This window comes from Lotus japonicus, chromosome 1, assembly GCF_012489685.1.
Source record: "Lotus japonicus ecotype B-129 chromosome 1, LjGifu_v1.2".
NCBI lineage: Eukaryota > Viridiplantae > Streptophyta > Magnoliopsida > Fabales > Fabaceae > Lotus > Lotus japonicus.
The window spans coordinates 80,456,437-80,474,304 of record NC_080041.1 but is presented as its reverse complement, the minus strand read 5'-3'; the positions used below and the strand labels follow the sequence as shown (position 1 = coordinate 80,474,304).

Here is a 17,868-nt window from a genome sequence, read left to right as displayed (position 1 = left end):
TTACTCTAATAATAATAATCTGCTTTTGTAATACTTATATAATAATATTTATTTTCAAAACCGGTAGTTTTAACAGTGTTATGAAACTCATACCGGTCATAGACTCTTTATGGTGTTGATTTCATGAGTTAAAAGGTCATTGACGAACCTGAACATAAATATAATATATAAATATTGAATTGTGCATAAATAATATCATATGACAAGTTGCTACTCAACAAGTGTTGTGTGTTATTTTTTTGTTTTCATACTTTTAAAAAAATGTCTAAAGGAGTTTTGTATCTCATATTCCAAAACATAACAAAAAGAACTTGAGATGAATATAAATCAATTCAAACAAGAACAAACTTCTTAACCATAAGTTCATACCCAATTTATACATATTTATAAACTTTTTAATTTGATAGATATCAAATATGAAATTAATTGTACAAAATATCTTGCAAACTTAGTAATTTAGGGTAATGGTCGGATATGTCGATGTACCCTCCACTACCGACCCAAAAGACGCATCATTTAGCTGAGGTATCTTGATTTCAACTTGAGCCCGTGTACACACACAAGATCATGAAGAAAAACAAGTAGATTTGATTCTAAGCAAAAGACTTGAGGGGTTGTAAACGCTCCTACCTGACTGACCCAAAATATGCCTCATTTAAGGTAAGATATCTCAACTTTAACCTGTACTCATATACACCCACATGCTTATTAAGACACACAAGTCTACACGCTTCTAAACTCTAGATTTGAGGGGTCGTGACCCTCTTCCTGGTCAACCTAAAGTACATGCCTTTCAGTCGAGACTCTAGAGAAAGTATGCCTAAGGGGAATAAAAGAAGTATAATGGTAGCCCAACTAAGCTGGTATGACTTTAACCTTACGGTTGATCGAGCAGTGGTACATCTATAAGAACCAAGTGACAATAAAGGAAATAGATCTTGAAATCATACGAATCAGGAACGATAGCAGAGATTCATGTGACAAAAGGAGAAAATAGTACGTACAAAATGGAGGGCCACATTGTTCGAGAGCTTGTACATTCTTTACCAGTGTAATTGTTATTTTAATGAAAAGTTTAATTTATCACAATAACTACAAATTTAAAAATGCATTTATGTTTTAAAAAAATAGAGCTAAGATAAAAGCAAAAAAAAAAATCACAATATAAAGTAATTGATGGGATGATGAAATTGTAAAACCAAGGTAATTGAGTTGAATGAGTTTTTTAAAATGGATTCTACCAATTTACCACCCCAATGACTTTGCTATGCTAGTTGTTGCCAACTTTAGTTATTTGTAATGAAATGAGATGTGTAAAAATTTTAGATACAAGAACAATGAAGGTAAAACTTTGACTTGAGATGTTGAATATTTAGTTGGGTTTGCTTCGCAAATTAGCTTTGGATAGATTACCAAAGGGGCAAAAAAGGTAACTGAAAAACTGCCAAAGGCATTTCCCCCTTGCAAATATAGGATCTGTACAGCATATTCACATGTTATAATAAAATAGCTGCTAACCTAAAAAGTAATACAGTATTTTGTATCCCCTACCCCCACCCCAAAAAAAAAACACAAAAATGTTAACCAAATCCAAATCCCTCATTTGCTTCATGAATCGCAAGCAGTAACCTCTCTTCCAAATGTTGCTTAGATGGATACTCAGGCAAATCTAATTGATTAAAACTGCAAAGAGAAGAACCCTATGTCAGTTACATCAACTTACTTCATAATAACGATCCATCATGCAATGAAAATAGTAAATATAGTCCAAACTTAAAAAACCAAAACAAGACCATGAGATAGAAGATATAACGAGTTGTAGAAAAAGGTAGAGAAAAGGTACCACGTGTGAGCAGAAGGCAAGTGATCAATACTTCCATATGCCTTGTGTATCTGAAACTTCTGGGAGCCTGAAATTCCTTGAAGCGCACTAAAGCCCTCGAGGGGCACCTGAAATGTTGGTAGTGAAATCAGACCCACCAATCATATATTACATGTTCTAACAGCAGGCATCAATTGAATGTAGCTAGCATGTTTTTGAGTTCATCTTATGCATCCAAAACACCAAGGTATTGGGCCGAACACAGGAAAAAACAATTCCAATAACAACGCAAAAACATATTCAACATGGAAAATCACTCTAAAATTTGTGTTCTTGCTGATAAAAGATCAAAAGTTTAAATATCAAAGCAATATACCTTGGATGTGCCGGTCACAAACTGCAACAGCCTAGCCTTGTCTTCTTTGCTGAAACCTTGAACAACCTCCCAAAACCATTGGATAACGGGTGATCCAGTACTATATCCAGAATACTCTGTATTTGCTCTCAAGTCATCCACTGAAATAAAATGTAAAAATGAATGTTAAATATTCTTTGGGTTAAAGACTTGTAAAGATAGTCAGCCTTGAGCAAATGAACATGAATGGTGTCAATAAAGATAATATAAAATGATGAAAAGAAACTCACAATCAATATCAGGAAGTCCACTGATTAATAGTTCCAGCTCTTTGTCGTTGAAAATAGATATCAACTCCCTGGAAATTAATTCATTGAACCCTTCCAAGAAAGCATTTATTTGAGGTCGAATAGCGGTGGTCAACCGATGCTCAACAACCAAATCAACATATTTATGCTTATTCTCCTCAGTAACTTTAGTATTTCGTCCACCAGGAATCAACTCGTAATCAGTCACCTGGATGTGTTCATCATCAAATTTAGACAATCAACTATGTGCAACCTAATACATCAATATCATATCAACAACAACGAAAATATCAGTGCAAAGTAATTACTTCTGTTCGTTCATATAAGATCAACTTTTCCTCATCTGCATCAATGCTGAACGTAAGATCCAGAACATCACTAATATCATTCTGCAATCATACCATACAAATAAGACAAGATTCACAACAAAAATGCAGAACAAAAATTGAGAGTAAAGATAAGGCGGCCAAGAAAATAGCAAAAATTGCTTGCCTCGAGCATCCATTTCAAATTTTTGAAATAGTCAGGATCTATGGCTTCAATATCATGGTATGTAACCTTGGCCCCTAGAATGTGCTTGTAGAATGACCGAGTAAAATGGACATCCAAGAGTTGACCATCAAATAATGCTTTACCAACCTGGATAATGTAGAAAGGGATGAGAAGCATATATGACCAGCAGTAAACATTAAAAACAGTAGCAAAGGAACTCACCACTCTACCAACAAATTTAAAATAAGATAGATGTTCTGTTTGGTATACAGAGTTAGGGTTTGGCTGAAATGTTGAATCATTTCCCACTGTGGTAAAAAGCAGTGCTCCCTTATCAAAAATAACCCTAGACAACAGTTGATACCATTCCCTTGTAAGCCCACCTGCATCAATACCTTCTTCCCCTTGGAAGTGAACAGCCAACCTTCCCTTCAAATCTTGAGTTGATCTCATGCGAAGCTGGTTATAAGAATCTTCTAAAACATATGCCCTTCTTACTGATATTCTTAGCGGGCTGTGGTGATGGTCATGCTGATGTTTAATTTTTGATCGGAAGTGGGAGCGCTTGTTATCAAAATCAATAAACCTGGGAATCTTCAGCATGAGGGAAAAAGATTTCTCAAGCAATCCTGGATTTTGCCTGATAAAAGCATTTAGTAGCTTCCTGTGCTTTTCTGAAAACTTGACAAAAGCAGCATGTTTCTCATCTACTTTGGCAGCAGGTCCAGATGTTTTCTGTTGAGTACTAGATGTAGAGGAATCTTCAACCTCAGAAATAACAGGAATACCAGTGTCGTGATTAGCACCAGACGGTGCAGGATGCAGCTTCTCACAAACTACAAAGAAAGATTCAATGTATGGTAAGATATTTTGAGAACCAGGTGGAAGTGGAGGCGTGGCACTGGATGGTTTAGGCACAGATGTTCTAGAAGACGTAAAGAAATCAGATGCTGACTCAGAATAGGACTCTATCTTGCTTATGCAACAGCTCAGCTCCAGCCACAAGGGCTCCAAAGCTGAATTGATTTCCCAAACCTCCGAAAGAGTAGGTGTCACTCCATCATTTTCTTTCCCAGCCAACGAGGTGACAAGGGAACTCAAGGCTTGCAAAACTCTCAAAATTGCAGCACCATCAGAAGATGGAGTACTAAGAAGAGCTTTCATTGGTTCGCTGAAAGTGTGTAACTCAGCCCTTGCAGATGAAGTCAAGTTTCGAACTGCTTCTGCCAGATGAGAGACAAAAAGCCGACAGTGGACTGGAGCAATGGCCACCAGTTTCTTCATGACCTCCGCAACAAGAACATATGCACTATCCGACAAACTGGAAGGAACACAAAAAACATCAGATGAAGTGCATCACTACTAAACTCTACAAATTGATTTTCCAATCAACAGCAAAAACCTATCAATTATGTGAGTCTTCGTACAATAATAAAAGGAAAAACATATCAAGACTCTGTGATACCAAAATGGAATAATTAAAAATCTGAACCTCCAATGTCGATGAATCTTATGATTCCTACCACATATCCGGAGTCAGGAGTTCTCCGTGATAACTAAATACACCAAAACAATACATACTTAGTAAGCCTATCATACCCTTCTAGTGCTAGCAATGAGCACAGGAGCTGAAGTTCCGCTTGTGGCAGATTACTCAATACTTGCAGAGTATCACATTCCTTGCTACCAGAGGATGTGGATTTGGAGGAATCATCCACAACAGGACATGCATCCAAACCAGAAGAAATAACAGAATCTGTATTTGCATCAGCCTCCATCGCAGAGATTTGTGGAGCCGATACAGGCTCAGTAGAAATATGGGATTTTTTAGATGAGCTAAACTTGCTTCTGGCACTATCGATGATAACATCCAATAAATTTAGCAACTGAAAACAGAATGGAAGAAATCATGTCAGCACACTGCAGGTGCACAAAATTGGATGTATGACATCAATAAAACCAAATAATCACCTGCTCAAGATGGGCTATGCTCCTCAAATAAAGGGGTTGTTTCAAGAGACTCAAAAGCATTGCAACGGATATGTATCCTCTATTATCTTCACCTATGTTTGCTTCATCTTCAACAACCATCACAGCTTTGCCACGTCCAATATCAGCATTATCTGGTTTTATAAATGCAGGAAGATGCAGCTTAAACTGAAGTAGAAATTTTGCCACATATGGATGATTACGAGCAAGATACGTGAGAGTTTCAAGTACTCGCCGAGAGAGCAATGGGGGAACTCCTGTGTAGTCAAACAAACATAGAAGGTATAGATAACATAATCTGCCATTAAATATATAAAAAAGCATCATCCAAATAATAAAAATGATCACAAATGAAAACATGCATTGAGGGATAACCAAGTGAATGTATTATCAAATATTGCTTAATCAAGAAGATAAATTCAAAACTATAGTGCACTGACAGAACAAGGACAGGGACGTTAATTGAGAAATTAAAAACAGGGTAACTATCAATAGGACATGGTATAAATAAAGATCAATCAAGTATCTTACCATCAAATGATTGAGGACGAGAGTACATTACATTGCTCTGACAACCATATAGTCTGTAAGGAGGCTCAACAGCACTAAAATAACTGGCAGGCTTTCTTACGTCAAGGATTAGCAAGTCCATCAAAATCTTCACCAGAGATGTTCTGGTTTCACTATGGGCACAAAGATTCAGAAGAAGCCTCTGCAATTGACCTTTATATAGAGGCTGCAAAAATTTAAGACAAATTATAAACAATAAATCTGTGTGCATTTTGAATGACTTCTTCCTCGTTCCTACATAGAGTAATACCTGAACTATGCGAAATAACCGAATCATAGCATGCAAAGCTTCGGAATCAACTAGAGGGGCCCCATCAGCTTCAACAACCTTAGCTCCACCAGACCTGCGTGCCATAATGCTTCTCCCTGCAGCACCTAGGCTAGAACCAATATCTGCACCACGTCTAGAAGTCTCACCTCTCCGGCTTCCAGGATACATTCCAAAGAGGGTATGACTATGTCGATGTGCAAACCTCTCACGCAGCATATTTGCCTCAGCAACAAGAGCGGGAGTAAGGTTGGCAAGGACAGCATCAGATGATGTTAAAAGAACCTGAAAAAAACAAAAACAAATTTTCAGAGAAAATTCACTTTTATAAGACTGGATTCAACTCACAAACTTGCCTCTTCTCGTAATTCTGAAGGAAACGTTGCAATTATTGACACTGTATCCATTTCAACAGGTTGCCCTTCCAACTCCTGAGATTGATGTAACCTCTGTGCTTGCTGTTGAGCAAGAACTTCTGCTCGAATATCTGGGGGAAGAGCTGCAAGGAATTCTGGATCAATATCAGTGTTTTGAGACCCAGCATTTGATGGTTGAGCCACTTGACCCTGCTGAGCAGAGAGGACTTCAGCACGCAGCTCCTCAGGAAGAGCATCCAGAAAGGCAGGATCAATTGCTCCTGATGCGGCATCACTGTTCACCTGCTGCTCAGCTGCTGGACCATCTTGATCTGCTTCTCGGCTTGAATTTTCAGAAACTTCAGTAACACTGTGGAGGGATGCATCTCTCCCGCCTACAGGAGAAGAATGACCAAAGGGCGCACTTGCTCTTCTTGTGCGTATAGCCTGTGAATCACCTACAATCCTATCAGCAGGAACATGCCTATCTCCACCATCATCATGGCCATCAGCACTTCCAATCTCAACATCTAGGCTACGAAGACTTTCACCAAAAGTTGCCCCACTACCACCACTCTCCTGGCTCACAGCTTCAACATCCCGCACAGCTGCTTCATGATGCTCAAACTGCATCTCAACTGCCTGTGAGTGAGTGCTTGATACGTCAGCTTGCAGAGATATATTTACCGACGGTCTGATATCAGCATTGTTAATATCCCCATCAACTGATGCAGGAGTCACTGTATCGCCTTCCTGAATTGCATTATTTTCAACAGGGGTTTGTAGACTTGATCCTCCTAAATCGTGCACCTCGCTGACCTCAACTTGACTTTGAGGACCTGCTTCTGCGACATTATTATCAGATGATTTTTCAGGGGAAGGTGGCCTCAATTGAGAGATAAGTAACTCCTCAAGGCCCTGTGGTACAGTATCAGTGTTTGACCTGCCGCTTGGCTGGTTATTATCACTCCACAAGTTCAAACGGTGTCCCTGACGTCCACTCCTCAGTGATCGAAAGATATTTTCCAAACCAATTGAGTTTTCAGTTATACCATCTGGAAATATATAAAAAAAATAAATTGAGGAGAATGAGACATTTTGAAATGAGTAACATATAAATAAATTATTGTAATAAAAACCAAGTAAAGAAAATCATGAAGAAACGAGCCTGATTGCCCAGTAGATGGGTGGAATGAGGAAGAAGGCCCAACTAAAAGTGGATGGTGTGAAGGTGTAGCGTTATCACCCGTTCTCCCCAAAAGGTTGTAAATAGATGTGGTCCGCCCTGGACGTCTAGATCCAAAAACTTCAACTGGCATCACATGAAGAGCTTCATTTGGAAAATTATTATCTCTTCCAAAGACCTCAATATGGTCAAACACATTTATACCATTAATGCCCTCCTCAAGCCTAAGTATAACCCCATCTTCATCATCTTCGTCCTCATCATCCTCTTCCTCCATCACTTCATCAAAATCATCATCATCATCAATCTCATGATCATCATGATCTGTGTCAGGATGTGGCATGTGATGCGCTTCATCGTCTAAATCATTATGTTCCTCATCATCTTCATCTACATCTTCACCCTCATCACCAGACATGTCACCCTCCTCATCATCATCATCATCAAGATTTTCTTGGCCCTGGGATTGGGTTTCAAATCGTAGCCCCAGACTTTCAATTCCATTCTCATGATCTCTAGCATCCTCAGCAGTTTCATGCATGTACTCATCCTCATTAGCAGGAGCAAAGCCCTCATCAAGATCTTGATCATGTTCCATATCATCAGTTACAGCTTCAGACCCACCATGAGTCACGTTGTAAGACCCAACATGATCAGCTTGAATAGTATCATGATTTCCTTCAGATGTCATTTCCATGGACTGAGATATGTGACCAGTATTATCTATTCTTTCAGGTTGACTAGGATCAGAAGGTTTTTCTGGATTATTACCCTTCCCTGCACTCAAATTAACTGAATGAACATGTTCCTTGGTTACCAACTCAAGAGCCTTGATAACACCAGTAGCAACTTTAGATGAGTCAGCATGGTCCAAGTCCAAAACTTGGAGAGTCCGAGTGAACGATTTAATCAGACCAGCATCCATGAACGTGGCAGAGGCCTCTGCAGAGATGCTTGAACCAGCAGGTGTGCGAGCAGCCAAAACATCATTAAGTAGATCTACATAAACCTGAATTTCATTTCCTGGGGGCTTGGCAGCAGTGCATGAATCAACAAATTCATTTATGATATGACTAATCTCACTAAATACCCTCTTCCTAGCCTCTGTGGACCGAACACAAGCAGCCACCATAAACTGGTTAGCCCTTGTTGCTAGTTTCTGCCTCCAATCACCATCCGCTTTCTTGTCCTTTTTGGAATTTCGAGATAAAGGAAGAAAATTACGAAGAATATGGTAGAATATTCCTCCCACACCAGCATGAGACTTACTGCTGCTCATTTCGGCATCCCGTCGAAGCAGAACATGAACAGATGACGAATACATCAACAATATCTCCATCAGAAGTTTCAAAATAAATACTATCTTGGCAAGTGATGCAGAAGCTTCCTGGCTGCCGGTTTCACTGCCCCCAGACACAGTGGCAACTGCTTTTCCTTTCCCCCTTACTGTAGAGACATCAATGTCCATGTCACTTGATGTTGGGGAGCAAGGGAGGACACTTGGGGCAGTATCATCCTTCAAAGGGGGGACAACAAAAGTACATATAGATTCAAGAAGAAGTTCTACCACATTAATAAAACTTTGTATTGGTTTTTTGTGACTTTTGACATTCTTCAAATTTGAATCATGATTTTTTCCATGAGCATTCCCTGAAGCAGCTAGGTTTGTATTTCCCAAACCAACCTTCTCATCATTATTCTGTGCTTTGTCTTTATCCAATGATTTATCCTTCTCCTTTTCTTTCTCCTTAGATTTGTCTTTATCCCGGTCTTTCAGCAAGACAATGTAAGGTCTTTCACCCACCATTTCAACTTGGCAAACAGATTGAGCAGCTTGCATAAATACTATTGGATCCCGGGAAATTACAGAGGCTAAATTTGACATGAAATTACGGGGATTGACTCTTCCATTTGGATGCCGGTTGGATGCAACTACAAGACTGTGCTTTATCTCAGATTCCATTGCTTGCTGGAGAGTTTGAGGATCTTCAAGAATATGACGGACAATACAAGCAGCAACATTGTCAAACCCAGGGAAGAGGCTACTTGTTGGCAGAGAAAGAAGTAAACTTAAACCACCAGCATCATAAAAGGTAAGAGCAACAGAGTGATTTCTTGTAAGATTGGAACATAGTAGCAAAACAGCGTGTGTTGTGTCTAAGGGAAGTTGGTTCTTCATACAACTACAAGCAATCTCAACAAGCCTTTTCTGCTCATGTGTATCTGCAAACTTGGAAGACAGTCCCAATGCAGAGTGCAATTTGTGTTGCTTATCTTCATCAATGGCAATTGATGTCTGCTGACTGTTCACAGCTTCCTTCTTCAACTGCTCTACAATTTCAGAATTCAATTTTTGATCTACTTGCAACAGTCTGTCCAATGCAAGAAAAGCAGCAGTGACCCATTTTGGCACCTGGTGTTTCTCCCTATTATCAAGATTAGAATCCCACTGGTATAGAATATCTGAGGCAACTTTGACCAAACCACTTTTTGAAGCAGCACCCCGTGCAACAGCATCCTCATTAAGAATCAAAGCAAGAACATGAAACAGGGCAGCCAGCATGGAATTATTTACATCACTAGAAACCAGTCCACATTCCTTGATCCGGTCAACAATAAAAGTAACAACATTAGATCTATATTTCCCATCATCCTGAGAGCATATCATGACAAGCAAGTCGTGGACAGGGAAAGCAAGAGGTTCCTTTTGTAGAAGTTTTATGCAAGTTGATAACAACTCATCAACAGCAGGAAGTTGGACCATGACTTCCTCAAGCTGTTGAGCACTGTCATTTGCAGCAGCATCCTTAGTGTCTGATTCAGAGTTCCCAAGGGACATGGCGAGTGCACGAGCAAGTTCATCATCTTCTTGCATTTCCTCAGGATGGGAAAACAACCACTCCATCGCCAACTCCACACTATTTGACCCAACTTGCCTCAAAGCTTCTTCTGCTCTAGACCTGGAAAACCCCATTTCTACAATGGTTGAAATTGTGGTTTCATTAGGAGGAGGCCCAGTAATACGAGCACTGCCGCTGCCATTAACATTTTTTACTTCAACCCCTGAAAAAACATGCCTAATGATAGAGATAACAGTTGAAATAAATTCATGGCTACAGTCAACAAACTTAGGATTGGTCCAAAGTGGAAGGACGGCCTTCAACACCATAGATTGGAGGACCTTCACAAACATCTCTGCATCTCGTGGGAAAGGGGTATCACCACTTGTAAGGGGCTGTGCAAGTAAGTGTTTTGTTGAAGAAGATAATACAAAAGAGGAGGTCACTAGATGGTCCATAAATTTGCCATAGCTAGCTAAAGAGCTATAAATCCATGAATGATCTGTATCTTCCTTGTCATCATGCTTTGCATTCCCATCATCAGTTTCCATGGGTGATGCAGCGGTCCGATTAACTGCAAACAGCAACTGACTAGTGGCTTCAAATGTGGTCAATATAGATTGAATGACTCCACGACCATACAAGCAATTTAGTAGAATGGGATTGCAATAATCTGGTCTCTCCATTAGAATACTATCAACAAAATCAATGACTTTGCCAAAATAGCGACATTTTGTTGATATGGATGCTTCAGTTATCTGACCGCCAAAACTCACGTGATCTAGAGCAATGCTTGCAAAAGTAGACGCCACTGATTTTGAAGCAGGACTAGGATTCACAATGTCATCACGTCGGCGAGAAGGTTGCAACATTACTTTTCCTAACTCTTGGAACAAATGGGTAATATGAAATGAAAGTGATCTGACCATGTCACAACAAGAGGCATAATATGTCCTCTGCTTGTCATGTTTCTTCTTATTAGTAACCCCAGAAACATCTACTGACCCAGAATGATGCAACTGATTATTGGAACCTAACCGCCTGTTTGCAGAACCAACAGAATTGGATCGGTGTTGAGAACCAGTAACTCTGCCCAAATCTCGATACAGGTTAATAAGGTCAAAGAACTGTGATTCTATACCCCATCCTGAAGTCCTCCTTCTTAGTAACGGATCAAGAAATTGCCTGAATGAATTGAGCCTTTGATCATCAGTTTCATTTGCATCCACTTCCCCCAGTTGAGAATCAGTAGAAGAACAAGCACCATCATCCTCAATCTCAAGCTTTGTATCTTCCAGTAGAGAAATTTGCCATAAAATTTCTTGGTGGACACGTCCAACATCTTCTAGAACATCCTTACTGCCATTTCCAAATTCTGTAAGTAAAGCAGTCCAATGGTTGTCTTTTGATGCAGCAAGAAAGAGAAGGAACTCAACCAGGAAGAGTGAAGAAAAGATGTTGTTGCTATCTGTCGTCATCCTAGGATCCAGCAACAAAAGTCCTGGAGCTACACGGAACCCAGTTAATGCTATCTTCAACTGCTCTCTAAGAGCAGAACAAAATGCACGTGCCAGAGGAGTGGAGTGATGTTGAGCAAAACCTTTAAACACCATGGTGCTATGTAAAGCAATAGACATGCCATCTGAGGATTGTGCAATAGTGGGTTGTAATAACAGCTTCAGTAAATCCTCAATTCCTGATTTTTCCACAAATAGCCGACATGTTTCAGAATTTTCCATAACCCGATGAACCAATACCATCAAATGAAAAATGCATAGCTGAACAAATTGCTCGTCACTTATCCCTTCAGCAGCAGAATCTGCTGTGCCTACAAGGCAGCTATGGCTTCCACTTCCTTTGTCTTCGGAATCTGTTTCCATTGCACAACCCTCAATAGCTTTTCCTGAAGATCCTGTACTAGTTCCATCTCCAAAGGATGCAATCTTATGGATGATTTCAATGATAATGTCAACACCAGTACTTCTTAATGAAGATACATGCCGTAGAAGCTCCTCTACAGAATTTGCCAAAGGAACAATTGCCTCATTCATGGCTAAGACATACTTTTTACTTGTGAAGATGTCAACAAGGAACTGCAGGGACGAAGTTTCTCTGACAGCCTCTAAGCCTTTAGCATTAAGACAAATTGCCCCAAGGCCATTTGGAATGCATGTCAAAGCCTTTGATGAAGGAAGTATTCCAGATTTAACTGAAGATAAAAAAGAATCCGGAAGACCCATTTCATGTAAAGCAGAAAAGCATGTAGGATCTTTGTGGATTATTTCACTCATAACAGTAACAGCTGAGTAATAAATATCGCCTCCAAACTTATTTACATTCTGAAAAATCAAGATCAGAGTTGCAGGTAATGAACTGTCATGATAGTGTTGAGATCTGGTAGAGTTAGCAGGGGTATATGTTGCAGAACCAAGTGCCTTAAGGGATACTTTTATGAGCCTCTTCTGACAGTAAAGCTGATCACTATTATGTCTTAGGCTTTCACCACTGGCCATTACATTATCATTTTCACCAGCAAAACCAACAACCCTGTGAACCTCAGTCTGCAATCTTTGAGCCAAAAGCTCAATACCTCCCAACTCTTTAAACAAAGATACAGCTGAGCTACTATAATCCATAAGTTTCTGAAGGGTTTTCACTGCAAAACAAACAAGATGAATATGTGCAAGATCAGAATCCTCCAGCAGAGGCAAGAATGTGGGTACCATGCCGGAACCTCTAATATTACTTCCAGAAGAAGAGGTTGACACCACATGCAGCAGATAGAACTGAAGAAGTGCCTCAACAAAAGCAAGAGAAGATGGATCATTAGAACTCTTCAATGACAAAATAGCCCTCTGAAGCACATTCAGGAGTATCATGCGGTTCCCTGCAGTAAAATTCATACTAGATCCACTAAGTATCCGTGCCCGTTCATGAGATGATGTATATGCTGCTAACTGAGCTCCTAATGCAAGCATTGCAAGTGTTCTGACAGATCCACATATGGTTTCTTCAGATCGGACAACTCTAATCAATTCATTCATATATTCTGGTTCATTAGCAAAAAAGGACACAAGCTCATCATGAGCATCACTGGATTGGACCAACACAATGAAAGCAAGAATGCAAATCCTGCTATAAAGCCTGCTTATTCTCATAGACCGGAAGGAATGAGCATATCGTATTCTTGTAAGCAATGAAAATCGGAGCTCAGGAGGAACACTGTACTGCTTAAGGCATTGCTTCAACAATGACAAATCATCTTCTTTGTGCAAATGCATATCTGGCATGTGTATTACTCTCAAGTTTGGGGTAACTGTACTATCTACACTTTGTTCCTTGGTTGGGGCACTCGGTCCATGCACTTCAAAATAAAGGGTAGAACCGATGCGGCAATTGGATTGGTCGCTACCATTCTCTACATCAGAAGGAAACAAACAAAGTGGTTCTTCTTGGGCTTTCTCATTTGCCATAATACAAGAGTACAATCCAAGGCCCTCCTCCTTGCTTCCCCACCCCTGTGCTAGGGACAGGAGATAGCCATTCACTGAACCACAGCCAACCATCTTCGCACTTCCATGAAGTTTAGATGGGTTTATTTTAACAAGTGCGGAAAGAGTTTCTAGTGCAGCAATAACAATCTCAGGATCCGTCGATGCTAGTAAAAGCTTGAAATGCTGAAAAGGGAGGGAGATATATAAGATAATAATTGAATCAAATAAAAGAATGAATCACTTGACTAAAATAGAGGGATGGACTAAAAGAAAACCAAATATGGCTAGACTTGGAAAAGGACATAACTTCTGTACAATTTACCTCTAAGCCATCAAATGCACTCTTGTTTGGACAGTTCTCTAAAATTATTTGCATCACCCGTAGTATTTGCAGAATTACATGTTTTGGTAATGGCAATTCATCTTCTAGATTGTCAGACAATGTGAGATCATTTCGACACGACAAATATGTCTTGAAATATGTATCAAAATGAAGAAACAATGGCCTCCAGTGATGAAAATTCCCCTGATGTAAAAATAAATATATATAATTATATGTTGGAAAAGAAGAAGAATACTACATACAGCAAACTATCGCGTCATTACCTTATTGTACTCCCACAAAAAGCCAGAGAGGGGTATAGCTATATCTTGTAATGGACACTGGATGACCTTGTCAATGAAGGCTTTGATCTTAGCAGGCTGAAACCAATCGATTGCAAAGTTAAGATTAAGTAATACAAGAGAGGAAAAGAAAGGTTAAAAACCCAAACCATTAGAATTTCAGGCAGGCATTAGTTCAATCATGAATAATCAGAAATTTGAAGGTATGTGTATAGACAGAATAACATATATGGGAATGGCAATGGATAGGATAGGGGTTTGAATGGTGAAGAAGGGCATCCCCACCCACACCCACATTCACGTGGGAGCAACTCATACCCGGATCCATACATGCATCGCTAGCAACTTAATAGACATACCCATACTCAATGAGTACCTATATACCAGTATCCATTTAGTTTGTGTTTTTTTTACAAACTACTGAAACAAGTAAAATGAAAATGTTATTTTATTTCTGATATTAACTATTAAAATACAATAACACGGAACATTAATTAAAAAAGTACATCGAACTAAATTCACAGTATATTAAAATCTTTCTAATCTTAGTTATAAATATAAAAAACATGTTGTGCAGGTATGGGGCTGACTTGGTATTATAGTGCCAAGACCCAAACCCACAAATTTTGCGAGTAACTATCTACCCAGGTCTGAACTCATACTACTTTAATGGGTAAAAACCCTAGTCACTGTAGGTAATTTTTGCAGATAACCCATAAATCAGAATCCATTTGTCAATAGATCCAACTGCAAATGCAGATGAAAGAATAGAATTTCAAGAATGCAGTTGCAGCAAATTACAGAGCACGTATTTGAACTATAACAATCATCCATGCTAATCAACTCTGAAGAAGGATTGACAGTATTAACCAATTTAGAAACTGAATAAACAATTCATGAACCATTCAAAGTTTTAAGAACAAGAAAAGCATCAGCATAAAATGTTAGCTTCACATAAAGGAGTATGTAATACTTAGCATGCAAAACTTAAATGAGGACATCATTCGCTGGAGATATTGTCTACTTTTGCCAAATGCTCACTTTAGTTTCCGTACCATCTCAATTACAAACTAAAAGCACATGGTGTCATTCTAATAAGTCTGCCCATGTGAAATTCATAACAAGGATATCCAAGACTCGAACTCATACATAAGTAGCATTCACAAACTACGCGCACCAACCAATTTGTTAGCAGGACTAAAAAAAGAAACATTAGCATTCAATCAAATAAACTATCAAATCTTCTAGGTGATAACAAATGCCATGAATGGCCGAATAGCGGCACAAATGCAGTAACTTAAGGACTGATCACAAAGCCATGAACTTTTCTATTAGATATTAAAAAATAGTAACAGGTTTAGTTAAAAATTGATCAAATAAACCCTAATAACACTGAACCCTAATCACAATCGCAAACAGTGTTGGAGAGAGAAGTCAAGTGACTAACAGGTTCCGAGTCCGGTTTGATGGAAGGACCCATAGCGCCCTCGCTTGACAGAAGTTGGCGCAGCCTGGAAGGCCAGCTTGATCTCACGGCTTGCATCTCACCTCAATTTCTCGATTATGAGTTTCTGCACAAAACAAATTCAAATCAAAACCCCAAAAACGCAACGAAACACATAAAACGACACGGAATTCATCCGTTTCACACAAGAAATTGAAAAGATAATCAGAAATTCATGGTCGGAACAAACAAACAAGATTCTGATCATATCATATCATATCATATCATACTGTTCGCATGAATCGAAAGGTAACGTACCTGAGAGATGAGAGAGAAGGGGGTGGGTGCATACACATTCGTAGCGAAACGAAATCGAGAAGAAAGGGTTTGCGATTGGGAATCGCTGTGGTGTGGAATTTCAATTTTGTGAAGGGTAGAATGGAGTGAGAGTTTGTGTGTGTGGGGAGTATAAATAAATAGTAGTGAGTGATGTTGCAAAGAGTCTCTGAACTTGCAGGCCCAACCAAGCAAGCAAAGTCTGTGAAGAATTTGCCCCTAGGTTTTGTGGTGTTCCAATTGAACTATTTGGGATAATTGGTTATTGATTTTCTAAATTTATTGTTTTTAATCCAAATTTTAACTATTTTATATTTAACAGATTACCATATTATTTTTTTGAATTATAATCGTAATTTAAATATTATATAGGAATTAGATCGTTTAACTTAATTAAATGTGTGTTTTAAAAATTATAATCATAATACGTGGGCTTGTTGTTTCTGATCTCATCTCGGTACAAGAAGTTTACCTCGATGGCTTGTTATAAGCCTTATCTATGTCACCCTCTGAAATTCTCTTTCCATTTCTTCCATCCAAAAAAGAAAATCGTCGTGTATACGATAACCTAATTTGAGTGTTGTGCTTCAATGGTAAAGATTCAAAGTTATCATTGATTCTGCATTTGGAAATAGTTTGTGAAATTAAAATCAAACTTGGAACGGAGTGCACGTGAGAGTCTTTTGAAACTCAAATTTTACATAATTCTTAGAAAAATCATAAATTTCTCTATCATCGTGGGTATTGTGATTTATGACTCTTTACCTTTTCGAGCATTGTGATGCTTGACTTCTTACTAATACAGTAATACTCGAATTTAAGACTTAGCCGATTGAATGTTTCAACACTTAGTTATCTAATTTAGAGTTCAACCTATTGGATGTTTCGGCACGTAGTTCCTGATTTAGAGTTGTTTCAACACTTAGTTCACTTATTTAAGGCTTAGCTCGCTAAGTATTTCAAAACTTAGTTATCGAAATAGTTCATTCTTAATCTTAATTTAACTCTAAAAAGTTTAATTTCAATCTTAACTCTATTTTTCTTTCAAATTTTATTTTAGAGAAAAATGTGGGAAGACAACTTAAATTTTATAGTTTTTGCAAATAGACGCCATTAACTATGATTTCATTTTAATTGATGCTTAAATTTCAATTATCATTACAATAGGTCCTTTTCTTAACTAAAATTAACTCATCAATAATTAATAATCTTACCCAACAAAAAATTGTTAATATTTCTAGTTGAAAAAGAGTAATCTTTTAAAATGGATTTGGTGGGTGACAAAAGTGTTGGGACTGAAATGACATACAACACAGCCCCTTCGTCATGGATTTTTCTTGGCAAGGTCGCAAGGCCTGCAAACACTTCTCACCTACACTTCTTATGATGATACCTATCCTTATTCATTATTCATCAAGATTTATCATATTCTTGTTTATCTACAAATCACTTTTATCATATCATTTAATTCATTTTTGTTTGATGCATTTCCTTTTTAAATTTTTTACGATTATTTTTTTATTTTTCACCCGGAGATAATACAAAGATGAGAAAATTAAGGAACAAAAAATGAGTCCCTCAACAAGAGGTTCTCCAACTCAATATCACGAACATCAAACACACAAACACTAATCAACGAAGAACGAGCACCAAGCCTCGCGAGCTAGTCTGGAGCCATGTTACAACCCCTCTGGATCATGTTTGTGAGTTGTGACTATAGTCCCATACAAGTTAAGAAGCCCCCTAATCTCATGAATCATAGACACAAAACACACACTATCTAT

At 38.5% G+C, this 17,868-nt stretch overlaps 1 protein-coding gene across 1 annotated transcript; it reads right to left on the bottom strand.

The window, feature by feature from the left end:
* Positions 1–1,430: 1,430 nt before the first annotated feature.
* Positions 1,431–16,275, bottom strand: LOC130718644 (E3 ubiquitin-protein ligase UPL1-like). The gene is made up of 17 exons (XM_057569263.1): positions 16,067–16,275; positions 15,752–15,875; positions 14,287–14,382; positions 14,003–14,206; positions 7,329–13,863; positions 6,161–7,215; positions 5,787–6,089; positions 5,498–5,702; positions 4,949–5,223; positions 4,577–4,863; positions 3,200–4,298; positions 2,978–3,124; positions 2,794–2,874; positions 2,468–2,693; positions 2,199–2,338; positions 1,844–1,950; positions 1,431–1,683 (listed from the first exon to the last, which is right to left on the bottom strand). The coding sequence occupies exons 2-17, from the start codon at positions 15,845–15,847 to the stop codon at positions 1,581–1,583; spliced, it is 10,959 nt and encodes a 3,652-aa protein (XP_057425246.1). The 5' UTR covers positions 15,848–15,875; positions 16,067–16,275; the 3' UTR covers positions 1,431–1,580.
* Positions 16,276–17,868: the final 1,593 nt, after the last annotated feature.